The 15596-nt window shown below is 38.4% G+C and overlaps 1 protein-coding gene and 1 pseudogene across 1 annotated transcript; one reads left to right on the plus strand and one right to left on the minus strand.

Annotated features, from left to right (window-relative positions):
- The first annotated feature begins 3331 nt into the window (after positions 1 to 3331).
- On the plus strand, positions 3332 to 3736 carry LOC109396246 (60S ribosomal protein L32 pseudogene; annotated as a pseudogene).
- Positions 3737 to 4952: 1216 nt separating this feature from the next.
- Positions 4953 to 7517, minus strand: LOC109396241 (serine/threonine-protein phosphatase 4 regulatory subunit 3B-like). Its single transcript, XM_019667906.1, has 2 exons — positions 5786 to 7517; positions 4953 to 5626 (listed from the first exon to the last, which is right to left on the minus strand). Exons 1-2 carry the CDS (start codon positions 7515 to 7517, stop codon positions 4953 to 4955), a joined length of 2406 nt encoding a protein of 801 aa, XP_019523451.1.
- Positions 7518 to 15596: the final 8079 nt, after the last annotated feature.

Here is a 15596-nt window from a genome sequence, read left to right on the forward strand (position 1 = left end):
AGTAGCTGTGGACCCAATATCCACAAAGTAAGAGAAGCCCTTGAATTAAACTCCCTAGACTAGTGGCTTAGACTAGTGGTTCACAATTGAGGGTGATTTTGCCCCCTTGACGGATATTTAGCTTCTTCTGGACACATTTTTGGTTATCACCTTTGGGGGTGTGCTGCTGGCATATAGTGGGTAGATGTCAGGGATGCTGCTAAGAATCCTACAATGCACAGGACAGCCTCCTGAAACAATAAATGACCAGGCCCAAAATGTCAACAGTAGTGTAGTTGAGAAGCCCACATCAGAGTAAGGTAATTTGGTCATTGAATCAAGACTAGAGGGATGTGAAATTGTATAGACCACTTTTGAAAATGTAGGATTCTGTCTTGACCATTCCTGGACATATTTCTGTCCCCAGGCCAGCCTGGTTGGTATACTGTCTGGTGGAAGCCTAAAAAAAAACGGGACCTACGTGATTCAAATTTAATTCTGGTTTTATAAAATTGTCCCTGTCTCTCTCACACCTGATCGTTCTAGATAAAAAGTTTGGTTGAGAGTAGGGGATGACTGAAAAAGAGGACAAAGTTATAATTACTGGAAAGTGACACTCAAGTATTACGGAGGCGGAGGGAGAGTAACAACCCAGCACCTAGGGTCGTACAGGAGAAGAAGGGACATCATTGACATTTGTATTTCAGATCTACCTCTGAAGCCTTTCTCCCTAAGGAAAACATTCCGGTGTGGTTCCCTCAAACTGCTGCAATCACCTTGACTTTAACTGACTGTTAGGTCTGCCATCCCCAGCCAGATAGCTCTGACCACCTTTCCCTTGAACCTGAGAGATCAAGATTTCAATCAGGAAAAGCAGGGGATGGTCTCAGCCATACAATACACACACACACACACACACACACACACACACACACACACACACCCTCTGGATGTCATCACCACCCTCAATCTCAGACATTCCATTGGTGCGAACTAAGGTCACACCTCCATGCTGGTGGCATGGACAAACAAGCTTGGATTGGCTGTGTTTAGCAGACCCTCCAAAACAAGATCTAGGCCGTTTTTTTAAGTGAACTGAGAACCTTAAGGTTTACCTGCTAGCATTCTCAACCTGTGTTCCCTGCGTGATGTAGGTAACTCATGGGCCTGCCAATTAATTGTAAAGACTTTCTTTCCAGGGCACCATTTGTGGTCTTGAGATTGTACTTCTTGGGTGGGAGACAGGCATTAACAAGTCTCTCGCTTGAAAACACAGTGACTTACATTTTAGGGTGTTAAACTATTCAGCATCTTGGATCCTCCAATACCCTAAAAAGAAGGGCTTAACTCTGAGACAGCAACATCCATACCAAGGCCTTCAGCTTTGCCTGTTATTTCAATTGATTTAGGGAAGGGGCTTTTGATCTGTTATATAGAGATACATAGCAGTTGATGGCTCTGCTTTCTGGGGTGGGGTTTGGGGGTGGGGGGTTACTAACATTAAGTAGCTGACACTAGACTAGGGATAGGGCTTAAGGGCTCTTGTCACTTTTACAAACCTTCGATGCTCTCCCACATTCACTCTGACTCTTCAAGTTTCAATTTCACTCTTCACCCCTGACAGCTCTCATTCCTTGGTTAATACCCCAGACACCACGCCCCCAAGTGTCTTCATTGCTATAAAGGTTTCTTTTACTACTTCTATGCTGTTTATTTTACTTGTGTCTCAGCAGGGCATGATGCATACATGTAGACTTGTCTGCCAACCACAATTGAAGTCATGAATTTCTATTTCTCATGTTGCTATCAATTTAATCCAGAATATAGGATTATTGATTTATGAGCATAACTTGTGGTATAAGTGCTTATACCTGGCTTTACTCCCCATTTCTTGGAAATGATTATACTGTTGGCGCTGATGATAATCAGTTTTAAAAGGTAGTTATTGAGTACTAGCTATATTCTTGGTAATTTACATGTAGTTTCTAATTTTTAAGACAAGATGCACAAATTGTGGCCAGAGGAAAACATCAGGAACTTGTCTAAAGTCATGGAATTGGTAAAAGTCAGAGCCTGCATTGTTATCAAGGGCTGTCTGAATATGAAGCTTTTATTTTATTTGTTATATCATACTCCCCTTGCTGGTGTTCTTAGAAAGTCACAAAGCCATAAAAATTACCGGAAGTCATGTATTAAAAGCCAAAACCTTGACAAACCCAGAGCACCTCTCCAAAAATGCTTCCGTGAATGTTATTGTAAATACAGGGCCTTCCAAATTGTTTCTTCATTTCATAAATAACCCACTTGAGGGACCTTTTTAAATTACTTCTAAAAAACTTAAAGAGGAAATTAAACATTTTTGACATGGTACCTTCTCACACACAGTATCTCGAGAGGCTGAACATTTTTGTCAAGTTTTCACTCAGTGTGTAGACAGTAAGGATTGCTCTTCTGTGCTTTGTTGCCCTTTTAAATGTTCCCTTAATGGTAGGCTATGCCATCTGATGGGCAATTTGGCTTTGCACCGTTTTGCTTGTCATGTTGTTTCCCTAACATTAAGTAGCTGAGGCTAGAGAAGGGCTCATAGAGGTGACACAGCTCAATAGGATGCCTGTCTCCCCTCGTCCCTCTTTTTTTAACTTCCCATTACCCTTATGCCCTCTCTTGTCTTGCCTTACAAACTCGCTGGGGACAATATAACAACAAATGCAAATACTCACTTTTTTTCTCCTACAGTGTCCATTTTTTATGGCTGATTAAAACTAGCTGAAGGGACCAGAAGAAAGAGCATCAAAAAATTGTTCTTCTCTGTCTAGATGTAAATAGCTGCCTCTGTTCAGGAACTGGGGCTACTCCCACCAAAATAAAGAGTGAAGTATATTTTTCTTAAAGCAAAATTCTGTGTATGCATGTAAATGTGTGTGCTATGGATACCACTCCCCATGACAGTCTAGCCAGAAGGAAAACATGAAATGCTTTTTAAACAAACTGCCTTCTTTGACATCCGCGTACACTCACAAAGTCACTTGACTTTGAATAATCTCGTTAACAATATTTAATTTAACTAGCATGGTTTGAGAGATGTGAAAATGCAGTTCCCCTGCTGTGTCATGTCCTCAGCAATGTCTGATGATATCTCCTGAGGTCATGTCCACACTTTAGCAGGCTACATCTGGTAAAATGATTATTTGTTATTTTAGGAATAGGCTTTTTTTGTAGCTCTTACACGATAGTCTTTTAGTTTTGCATACGATGTGTCTCTTATTGGCACACTAGTACATTTAAAATGGTCCTTTTTTTGCTCTTCTTCAACGCTGCCTACGGAGGTGGCACCCATCTCCTACTTGGTATCATGGCTGCCCTCAGACCACTCATGAAGCCCAAGATCATCAAAAAGAGGACCAAGAAGTTTATCTGGCACCAGTCAGACCAATATGTCAAAATTAAGCAGAAATAGCGGAATCCTAGAGGCATTGACAATAGGGTGCGCAGAAGATTCAAAGGACAGATTGTGATGCCCAACACTGGTTATATGAGTAACAAGAAAACAGAGCACACACTGCCCAGTGGCTTTCAGGAGTTCCTGGTCCACAGCGTCAAGGAGCTTGAAGTGCTGCTGATGGGCAACACCTCTTACTGTGCTGAGATTGCTCACAGCATCTTCTCAAAAAACACCAAAGCCTTTGTGGAAAGAGCAGCCCAGCTGCCACCAGTCACCAATCCCAATGCCAGGCTGCGCAGTTAAGAAGATGAATAGACAGCTTGTGTGCAAATTGAGTTTTAATAAAACCATAAAATTCTGCCATCTGGCAAAAAATAAAAATAAAATAAAATGATCTCTTTTATTTTTGGAATGTCAGGGTCACTTTTTAATTCCTGAATTGTATAGTTCAGTGTGAATATCATTACTAAATGGTACAAAAGAAGTACAGTGGTATTCTTAATACAAACAAAATATCTATCTTCTGGAAAACTATACTTCATATCTACACAGACAGCCCAGCCTGTCTTGTTCAAACAATGGTCAAAATTAAAATTAACCCTAAAATCATCAAAACAGGAGAAATGGCTTCAATTTGAGCTAATTCAAGATAAATGGACCCAGTTAACTTGCTCCTCTAAAAAAAAAAAAACTCTTATTTGCTGCAATTTATTTTTAGAAATTCATTTGCATTCACTCTTTGGCAAAATGCCTTTTATATTACACCCTTGTTTGTTTGTTTATAGAAAGAGACTTCATGTATGGTGTGTGGAATTTGACTCCTAATAACTTTCTTGGTCCAAAATGGTTTTTAGATATTAAGAGTCACATCATTCAGCACTATTTTTGTATGTTAGTCTTTGTAAATTACACTTTTAAACTTACCTGCTGCTCAGGAGTCAGACACACCTTTAATAATGAATCAAAAAATGACTTCTAAGTACCTCCCACAACCTGGGCAGTTGAAAGTACTCTGTTCTACCCACTCCCAAGGTCCTATAGGACACCCTTTTAGCATACTACCGGACTGATTCTTGGCGTCTCTTATCTAAAAAAAAAGTTACATTAACAACTGCACATTTTGAATCCAGCTTCTTTTTTTATTCATGAAAATACACACTGAAAATTACTTCCCTCCAATTACCTAAAAGGCTGAATTTTTGTTAAACCTTTGTTTTCTATATAAAACTATATTGATATTATATTATCAACCTGTTTCCTTCCCCAAAACTAAGACTTTTCTTGCTAAGATGTTATCAGTCAGTTCTGGTTAGGTTGCTTTCTTTTTTCTTTTTTTTTTTTTTAAGATTTAAGAAGTTTGGTTTTCACAAAACTAAATTCTTTTAGATGTTAACACTGAGCATATTTACTACTTATTGCATATTAATAATTTCACACGAGAAAGCTTTGGATTCAGACTTTTCAGCTAATTGATGATTACAGAATTTTAGTAATGTAGACTTTAATGATGTTGAGGGTCTCCATTAAGATGTTATGGGCTTAGATGTGGTCTTTTCCTGGGGGGTGTTTCATCTTCCCTTTCTTCTTCATTGTCATCCAGATAATCCACTAAGTCCACTATGTTACTACCGGTTGAGCTACCTGTTCCATTAGTAGCACTAACAGAATGGGAGAAAATAAATTTGCAGCCACCAGAAGTTGTTATTTTAGGAAGATCTGCCTTGTTTTCCTCTTCTTTTGATTTTTCATTTTCCACAGAATGAACTTGAAAACCATTTTCCAATGGTTGCATAACTGCTTCTTCTTCCCCTATATTTTCTTTATAACAGATTTCTTTCTTTTCCAAGACTCTGGAACGTCTGTGAAATATTTTCTTATATAATACAATTTTCAATTTCTTCTCTATTTGATTCTGTCGGTCTTTCTCTTGTTCATAGTTCATCTTCAAACCTTTGAATGTCTGAACATAATCAATGCATTCAAGTGTTTTATAAAACTTTTCAACTATATGTTTAACAAGAGGCTTGATATTTTGCACTCTTATGTATTCAAATAGTTCCAGAATAGCTGAATTCAACATATTGTACCGATTTCCATTACCCAAAAGAGCATTTACAACCGGCTGTAAAAGATTTCCCTTGATGATGTAACGATTATAAAGTTCATCTTTAATGCCAATTATACTTCTCATAAAGCGAAGTGCACACAAGATCAGAAAAGTGTGCTTCGAATTCATCAAGATCAAGACTCTTTTTAGCAAGTCTTTGTTCAAAATATAGTTTTTTATGTAATATGTGTGACGTTGCACACAAAATGTGAGCAGCTCTAAAATTAAGCTAAGCAGCTGTGCTGTTTGATAATTATTGAGGCAATTTTTGCTGTTTTTGTGAGTTCCAAGTATATCATCCTTTTCACATGTACCTTCTGAAGTGGCGGCCAAGAGCGGTGCTGTGAGGTTATGCATACAATGTTTGTAGAAGAAATGTAAAAATTCACATTTTTCATAGTTATTACGTGCCGCCAGCATGTTGTCTGGATCAAGTAGAGAATGAAGAAGTCCCATTAAATTAAGAGCATTTCCTAGCTCCTGATCAGTATCACAGATCATTTGTTTAATTATTAAATTAATGAAAAGGTTACAATCTTCATTCCACTGGGCTTCATTTATTATGAATTCTCGGATCATTGATGGACTATATACCACTAGATAAGCAAATATGTCAGCAGCAGCTGACCTTATTTGAAAATCATCTAGACTCATTGCAATTTTAAGAGCAGGAAGAATTCCCAATTTTGTCAATGTTTTGAGCAGTGCATTCTTGTTTTCAGGTTGTAATACTTGAGAAAATGAACAGAATTCCTTGAAAAACAACATGAGTTCACGCCACGTATCATCATCTGTGGTCTTATCTTTTAACTGTGCAAGAACTTGAGGCAAAAACTCGTTATCTGTCTGCAGCATGTGGACTATCTTAACTTTGTTAAAGAAAATAAAAGATTTAAGAGTAGAAACACAATGTTCTTCAAATATGGATGGTACAGGCAAGAGGATGTTGAGAATGTATTGTACCCTGTACGTCTGATGTATTTTTTGCCTAAGTTCACAGTTTGTTATTGGCACCACTTCCTTGAACTTTGCATGTTGGGTCAAGAATTCCCTATGCCTTTTTGGCTGGGTCAAAGCAGGATCATATTCAAGGCATCCCACCACATTCATGATACACTCATCAGAAAACATGGTTTCAAACAGAAATGTCTTGTTGAGCAATAAGATTCTTTTAATAATTTCATGCAATTGGTATAAGCCTTCAGTGTCTCCTAGGGTCTCACAAGTGTGGAACAGCTGCAGTAGTTTCTGAATATAGTCCTCTTTGTCCAATATCAGAGCTAAGCTTTCCTTGCCGGTAGATGAATAGAAAGCTGCGGTAACTAAGTCAGCAATCTCTTCAAGGTTATTGAGTTCACAGTTAGGAAGGTTAACCAGATGATCAGTTTCTGACATTTTATCACATTCTTCTTCCTCTGACATGTCCAAGGGCTCTTGTGTGTTGTTGACAGATGGGTCTACACCTTGAACACGGCAAATGTCTTCCCAGATCTCTTGACAAGCTGCTTTGTCCTGGAAACTCAATGCCATTCCGTGGTTCTCAGCCTCAGACCAAACAATTAATAATCCCATTTTTCTCCTATACAGTGTTTCTGGATGTATCTTTGACTCCAAGATCAGTGAGCCATCGGACTTCGACTGAACTAGTAGGGACAGTCCCTGGAGATGGTCCACGTAACTGGAGCAGACATATCCAGTGTCAAGATAAGACCATAGCTGGTTTTCTTCATCCAGGGCAAAGAGTTTTACACAGCGATGACACTTGTTCCCGATGACCACCTCTGGCGTCTTCACCCCAGCCCCGCTCTCGGCGTCGGGCCCCGCTTCGCGAGTCAACGGTAACTGCTGTTGCCGTGGCTGCGACAGTGGCGGAGAAGACAGTTTCGGCAAATCACAGCTGTTGGAGCTGTGGCTACTGGGACTCAGGTCAGTAGGGTTACCTGGAGTCCCGCTGTGTCTCACTTCCATCTCATTCTTGCCTTCCTCCATTTTGCTACACCATATTCTTTCTTAATATGGGTTTCAAAGGTGAGCCTCTCAGCCGGCTAACGGCTCCCTAGTGAAGCCTCGATTGTGGCAGGGGTCTTAAGAATCTCCCAGAATTCGATCCCAAAGCAACGTTCTATACCCGTTAAGGTGAGTTGCCGCCCAGTTTACAAATGGAGGCTTAGGAATTAGAGCAAAGATCACTGTTCTTGCCATAAAAGGTTTTGTCCCCCAGAAGCATTTTCACTCATCAGGTGCCTAGGGGTGGGTGGAGACGTAGGACCTTAAACAAACAAACAAAAAAGCTTAATCACGTATGTCATTACCAAGTCCATACCTGACACAATATGACAAGAAAAGTGCTCCCCCATCTCCCCGAAAGAAACAGGAGCAAGTGAGCTGTGGACCATTAGAAATAATCAGAAATCTGTAGTTGGGTCTTCTCCATAAGGCGTGGCCTATGCCTGTATCACTCGCTTACCCATCCTCTGAGGAGGATATTGTTCCAACTTCTTTGTTCAGATCAGCCTGAAGCTCTATTTTTTTGCACAACGGGGAAAATTTTTCCTCAATTTTTTTGTAATCTATAACCACACTCCTCATTCTTAGTAAAAGAGTGGGCCAGAGGAAAACTGAGCTCAAATTAGCCAAGAGTGAATATTGAACATCACAGATCAATTGTTTTATTTCTTTTCTTAATAATTATGGTAATAATAACCACCATAACAACTAAGTAATAATACTTGAGTGCTTATTATAAAGAAAGGTAATAACATAATTGAACAAATACAATAATTGAATGCTTACATGTTCAAGACATTGTGACAAGAACTTTTACATATTTTCTTATTTAATTTTTATAATAGCCTAGTGATATATGAGTATTAAGCATCCTTTTAAGATCAAGAAATGAATCTAGAGAAATTAAGTCACCAAAGGTCACACTGCTAAGAAGCTGAAAAACTCTGATTTGAACACGTCTTTCTGATTCCAAAATTGGTTTTCTCAGCCACTGAACTATACTCTCCCCCTCTTTTCTTGGCCTTCATTATACTTTATTTCACATTCCTTCCATCTATATAATTTGTAATCAACATAAAATTATCAAGAGAAGATGAAAGTCATACACTTCCTCCTTTAGATCCACATCTGTGTATAGCCAACTGAAAAATAGAAGCTTGTATATGGCAACTCTGGAAAATATAATTTTAATAGTAACCAAGTTGATTCTTGATGTAGCAGCAAATTCTGTAGTTTTCTTAAGAAATCCACCCCCCCCAAAAAAAAAAAACACAACAGCACATTAACCCTGTGATTGCAAGGGAAAAACTGAGAATTGGGCCACATCAAGCAAATCTGGACTTGAAGAGTCCTATTTGTCACAATCACTTAGTTTGACATAGCGTTGGGGGCATGTCACAATGCTCAACTAGAGCACAGAAAAACTTTCAGACACCTCTCTTGCAATGTTGCCTCTAGGATGTTACACAACAGGGATATTCCCAGGACAAGACAGTGGGGGCATTTGGGGAATTGAATGCAAATTACAATCATTTCATGAAAAAATTCAAATCAATGCTAGGATCTGCTGGCTTAGAAACATTTACAAATTATAAATAATACTTAGACATAAGGATTAATAAATGACATACAAAAATTGATATATGTACTAGTTTAAAACTACTGTCTTGTTTCAATAAGAGAGAATCTGCAGATAATAATAACAATGGCATGCATGCTAATGTCCAATTTTCTTTTCTCTGCGGTGGTTATATCAAAGTTTCTATATTAAAGTTTCTATCAGAATCCATTATAACACTGTCAATTGTCTGAATATGCCCTCAGGTTTCATTCTCTAAGAGGCATTCAGCACAAATCTATGCTTTCTCACAATTTTATCACAGGGAGTTTCCCTTAGGTCAATTAAGGTCCAGTTATCTTAATTAGGTAAATCAGAATCTTTTTGCAGTCTAAAGGAGCCTCAAGTCCACATTTCTTATTGCTATTTCTGCAGCAGATTCTTTCAGTTCCTGTCTTACTTGATTTGGGAAGAACAATGCCCTTTTTTGCTTCAGTACTTCTCCATACCTAACATTATTAATTTTTTGTTGTTTTACAGAGAGCAAGGTAATATGAATAAAAAAGCCATATTCCAGGAGCCATGTAAGTCCCTTCTATAGGCATTATTTATTTTTTTATTTAATCCTCATACAGTAATGGCCTGAGGAAGATATTATTAGTACCATATTAGAGAGGAAAAACGAAACTCTAAAACTGAATCAAGCGTTTGGCTCAAACCTCTGCAGAAAGTGATGATGCTAGAATGTGAAAATAGGCCTGTGGAGTTCCAACGCTCCACTTTGCTTTTCCCAGGATGCAATGCTCTCTCTCAGAATATGCATAAATTGCAATAGCAGGTCTTTAAAACAATGTGATTTTTATCCCAACTATCATTGTTATTTGATGTTTCTCCATTTTATTTTGTAAAGGAAAATCATTGAGACTGGTTTAAAATCAAAATGGGTAGATTTAACCTTAAGACTGGAACTCCCTTCTGTTTTGGATACCTTTCTCATGCTTGTCCCTCATGACCTTAAGGTAGTTAGAAGTAATTCTTGATGACTTGGTCCTGCAAATACATAGTTTTAGGTAAGGATCTTGCAACTCGCTGATATTTTATGACTACTTGGGGCTTACATTTTATGTTTTTTCAGAGTTATCTTAGAAGACAATAAAGGAATGAGTCATACATCCCTGATTTGAGGTATAGGTAACTCAAACCACATGTATGTATATAGAACGTTTACATATCTAAATATTCTGTCTATAAGAAGAGAGAACATTACAGAGTGGGAAGAACGAGGCAATTTTTAACTTTATGAAATAGCATTAAAAGTAGAATTATTCAAATGTATCTGCTCTAAAATTTTCAACTTCAAAATAATTAGTGAAAAACACACATGCAAGTTCTCTACAAGTTCTCTAGGTAACTTATTTCATGGAATGTTCCTTTTTTGGGCCACCATCATCTCTAATTTGGAGATCTGTATGTCTCTTCTCTTGACTTCTGCCTTTTCCACCCACTAGTATAGTCTCAACACAATAGCTGGAAAGAATTCACTTAAAACATGTCATATTCTCCCACTTCTCTGCTCAAAATCACTGTGTTTCTGTCTTACTTAAAATAAAAGCTGAAGTTTAACTATGGTGTAGAAGGTCCAACAAGACCTAGCTTTCTTGATCTACCTGAACATGTGACTTAACAGTCTCTCTCTCTCCCTAATTCTGCTCCAACCACACTAGTCACCTGGCTAGGTCTGAAGCACGTCAGGCACACTCTTGCCTCAGGGCCTTTGCACCTGCCCTTTCTTCTACCTGGAACACTATCTACACTCTCACCTCATTAAAAAATTTATTCAAATGCCCCCTTTTTTTCCCAGTGAGACTTTCCCTAACTACCTCTTTAAATTGCAGAAAACTTCCATCTCAACCCATCCATTTTCTTTGGTGTATCTTTTCTCCATAGCACTTAGCATCATCTGACTATTTTGTACTTTGTTTATTCTGTCTTTTTTTGCAACCAGGCCTGTGATTTATCTATTCATTTTTCTCACCATTATGTGCCTAGCACTTGCCATAAGACATGATACATTGTAATTTCTCAACAATTGTTTATTAAATAAATACATAAATGAATACACATTCTTTCTAGGATGATTTCCAACAATCAATGTATGTGATCCTCACATAGTTATTGAGCAACCCCTATGTACAGGCCCTATACCAAGTACTGAGGATAAAAGAGTGAATTTGAAATGTATTCCCAGTTGTCTTATGGAATAAAAAGATAGTTTTAGCAGGACGTATTTCCAACGTATAAGATATATCTGGTGTTTTCTCTGCTCTAATCCCACTCTTTTGTTTAGTTTTCTTCTTTTTGATGGTGACAAAGGAAGCAATATTTTCCTGTTTTAGTCTTTTCATTACATGAAAAATTATTGAATAAGCTGGATGTTTTCCTCCAGGTTCTTCTGTCAACCGTTCCTTCCCCAACCCTGGGTTAAGTCTCAGGTAGAAGCTATAGCTTTTCCATCAACTCTCAGGTATTGAGAGAGCCCTCATTTTCTAACATTAAAATATCCAGTCTATTTCAAGCTTCTGTGTGGGTCATGTCTTGTCCAAAGCAAGTCCATGGCCAAACCTAGAGTCAAGGGATGGGAAAGTATGTCCCACCTAGAGTAGGGGATCATAGCAAAATTACATAGCAAAGGGTACAGGTAGAAGGAAGGGTGAAGAATTGGGGACATTAATGCAATCTTCCATAAGCTTGGGTAAAATAGGTACAACCCAGAACTTTAACGGACAAACAGGGGCACACACACACACACACACACACACACACACAGACACACACACACACACACACACACACACTTACATATATGGTCACCTTATATACAGAATATTAAGATGTGTGGATATTTAAAAGCTTTTATTCTCAGTTGAAAACATCATCCTGCTCTGTGTGCATCGCAGCAGTGCCATCTCTTATATTATCTTCCTTTTGCTCAGAGGTAAGGACCACTTTAAGTATTTTCTTCGATCCTTAGGTAGCTTCTACTAGCACTAGCACATTCTCCATTGAGTCCTTGGCTTCCTGGGAATCTCCCACATCTTTGGCTTACTCTGCATGGAGTAAGGAGAAAATAAAGGGGGTAAATGTTCTCTTGACCTCATATAAATATTAGACCTTGACTTTCAGTGCCATACTCTCCTCTTTTTCTGCTGCTCAAGTCGTGACTTCTAGACTCTTGGAGTTTTGTTCTAAACTTCATAATACATGGATTTCCTCTTCTTCTCTATCCTGATAGACCATATTATTTCCTCTTCCTACCTAATCTCCAGGAATACCATTAGCTGACTACTTACTAATCACCCTACAACCAACGTCGTTATATAAGTAATAGCAGTTAGCACAATTTGGAGTTAAAAACTGCTCAATTTTTACTTAACGATAGTAATCATCTTTGTTTCTTCTATATAGCACTAGATATATTTGTATCATAAAATATAAATTTTCATTTTTTAAGCAGCAATTGATTTCAACTTCATATTATTGCCTTAATTCCATGAACATTTAAAGGAGTGCCCTGACTATATTTGGGTTTTGGTGAGATAATTAGATTAAGTTTGAAACAGAAAAAAAGTGTTTTCATGATAAGTAAAGGAAAATCTTAAATACCTTGGGCTGGTTTTGGTTTTGGATATATTACTACTTGAAGTTTGAAGATCTGGTTCATTTCTCCTGAAAAATAACCTTTGGGGTTTTGTTACTGCTGTGTGATCTGCTCTCACTTTCTTGGGCAGGAGAGCTGGCATGGTGGTATAGGGAATGTAATTTTTTAATTGCATGTTAATGTCATACAGAAAAATATCAAGTTTGTGTTTACAGTTACTTAAAAGAAAAAAATTTAAAACCTCTTAAATTAGCAAATTTCTTTATCAGATTTATAGGTGACATATACAATATCACGTAAAACAAAGATGAAAGGTCTTTGTAATGAATGTGTATTTCATAGCTTCTTAAATGCAATAAATGTATTGTTCCTCTATGTCTCAGATGGCTGTCAGGTATTATATTTCCCATGAAATGTGACCCTATAAAGTGAATTTTGGTAAAGCTCCCATGCCTTAAAAGTTCCTAGTTTGTTTTTTGTTTGTTGGTTTGTTTGGTTGTTTGGTTGGTTGGTTGGTTGATTAGGTTGAGTAGGATAGCTATTTGTCTACTCACTAGATGCCATTAGCACCCTGTCTTCCAGTTGTGACAACCAAAAATGTCTCCAAGCAGTGCCAGATGTTCCCCTGGGGGGCCAAATCATCCCCATTTGAGAACGACTACTAACAGTCATTTTCAGTTTTCATCATCCACTGAGTGTTTAAAATGCACAAAGTAGTTTTAAAAAGACACATTTTGTAGGCCTCTTTTCATGCCTGATGTAGTAAAACCAGCTTAGTTGAACTTTTGTCATTCAAGATTTCTATTAACCAGGATTTCTGCACATTTATTGTAAAACAATAAGTGATGTTTATTGTCAGGCTTTTCTCCAGGAAAATAATTAAAAAGTAAATGTGCTGTTTTAGCAACCCCCTTTCTTTTTTCTCTCAGTTTTTCTCTTATTGCACCCAGTGGTTCCACACTCTTCTCTGAGTCCAGGCTCTTTAGCATCCTATAAGGCCTCACTTCTTCTCTTACTGCACTCCTATTCTATATCCCCCTCCACCCCACCAAAGGCAAAGATGGGTCCTGGCCAGTCTTATTCTCCCCTATATTGCCTTACCTAGAAGACAAGAGGCATTAAGTGAATGTTTGATGAATGAGCACATAAAAGAACGTATAAAAATCATTCTTTCTACATGCCAAAGAGACGTGGATAACATTTGTAAGAAAACATCTCATCAAGTGGATCTTCATTGAGATGTCATCGCCTGTCAGCAAGTTTGTGTCTTAGCCCTCCTAGAAGTTCATGGTCAACTCTCCCTCTTATCTGCATTTGATTGTCTAACTATTGCTCCTCAACTCTTCCATTCCACCCCAATTATCTTTCAGCAAAAGATCTCACCAAATACTTCACCAAAAGAATAAACGCCAACTCAAGGCTCACCTTCCATTTTCAAACAACCTTATCAATATGTTTAGCAATTTCGACCTCTCTTTTTCATCTCAGAAAAAGGAGTGAGCCTTCTTTTCTTCAAGAATAACTTCTTGGGCTGGCTGAGTTTAAGAACTGGCTTGAGATGCCAGAGGGTCCCGGTTCGGATCCCACATATGAGGGCCAGTGACACTGCCCTCTGCAGCTAAGATGCTGAACAACACCTCAACCTGGAGCTGGGCCGCCGTGAGTCGCCCCGACAGCGTAGGCTGCAGTCCCTGCTGCAGTGGGTTGCCATGGGCTACTGTGTGTAGCCAGCAGCCAGCGTGAGCGGCAGTCCAGAAGCCGGCGACTGATCTGCCTCGCCCAGGAAGAGTGCAATGATGGTGCCAGCTTGGGCCAGTAAAGCAACATCCTCCACAACTAGACTGAAGAACAAAACAACAGCAACTTGTCTGTTCCCCTTCCCCTGATTCCCCAGTGCTGTTCTCCTCCCCAAATTCCCCAATAAAATCTTAAAAAAAAAAAGAATAACCTCTTAACCTGTGCTCTGCATATCACACCATTTCTGACCTCCTGAAGCCTCTTATGCTGTAAATTATTCTTTCTGTGACTTCAATCTTTAAACTCTGCCTAAAAATCATTTCTTTTACCTCTTAAATGTGCTCAAACTTTTTCCATCTTAAAATAGTTGAACAGACTCTAAAAACAAGTTTCACATTCCTAACAATAACATTATGTTACCCTGAAACAAGGGCAAGAATATTTGTTGTAGTCACTGCTGTATTTCCAGGGTCTAGAAAAAAGCCTGGTACACTGCAGACACACAATTTGAAGATTCATTCATTAATCAGCTCTTAACAATCGCCAGTGTTGGCTGTGTGGTGGACACCATTCAAAGTACTCCATAGGTGCTCTCACTGAATCTTTGTAAGGCAGATATCTTTATTTATTTCACTTTACTGGTACAGAAACCCGGGTACAGCAAAAATAAGTAACTTTTTCAAGGTCACATATGCCTTGCTTTCTTAATTTCTAGACAGGCTATCTCTCAATTATAAATCGTAGTATCTGTACCAAGAGATGGATAGGATGATGATAGATATAATTCCTTTCTCTCTCTCATTTTCTTCCTTCCTTCCTCCCTCCCTCCTTCCTTCCTTCTCTCTCTCTCTCTCTCTCTCTCTCTCTCTCTCTCTCTCTCTCTCTCTCTCTCTCTCTCTCTCTCTCTCTCTCTCTCTCTCTCTCTCTCTCTCTCTCTCTCTCTCTAGATATTCAGTTCTAGAGTGGAAATATTGAATTATAAAAAATTAAATCTCTCCTGATTTCATTAAAATTTGTTACTTTAATACCTGGTTTCACTAAGCAGATCTTTTTTGAGCTCTTTCCTAAATTCTTTCTGCATGAGGATAATGAGGTGAACAGACTTGCA

This window comes from Hipposideros armiger, unplaced genomic scaffold (assembly GCF_001890085.2).
Source record: "Hipposideros armiger isolate ML-2016 unplaced genomic scaffold, ASM189008v1 scaffold_510, whole genome shotgun sequence".
Taxonomy (NCBI): domain Eukaryota; kingdom Metazoa; phylum Chordata; class Mammalia; order Chiroptera; family Hipposideridae; genus Hipposideros; species Hipposideros armiger.

What these genes read in the sequence shown, in the direction of transcription:
- LOC109396241 (XM_019667906.1), bottom strand. Translation starts at nt 7,517, where the DNA reads ATGGAGGAAGGCAAGAATGAGATGGAAGTGAGACACAGCGGGACTCCA. An exon ending in AAACAGCAAAAATTGCCTCA is followed by an intron (nt 5,627 to 5,785) that starts ATAATTATCAAA and finishes TTCTGATCTTGT; the next exon opens with GTGCACTTCGCTTTATGAGA.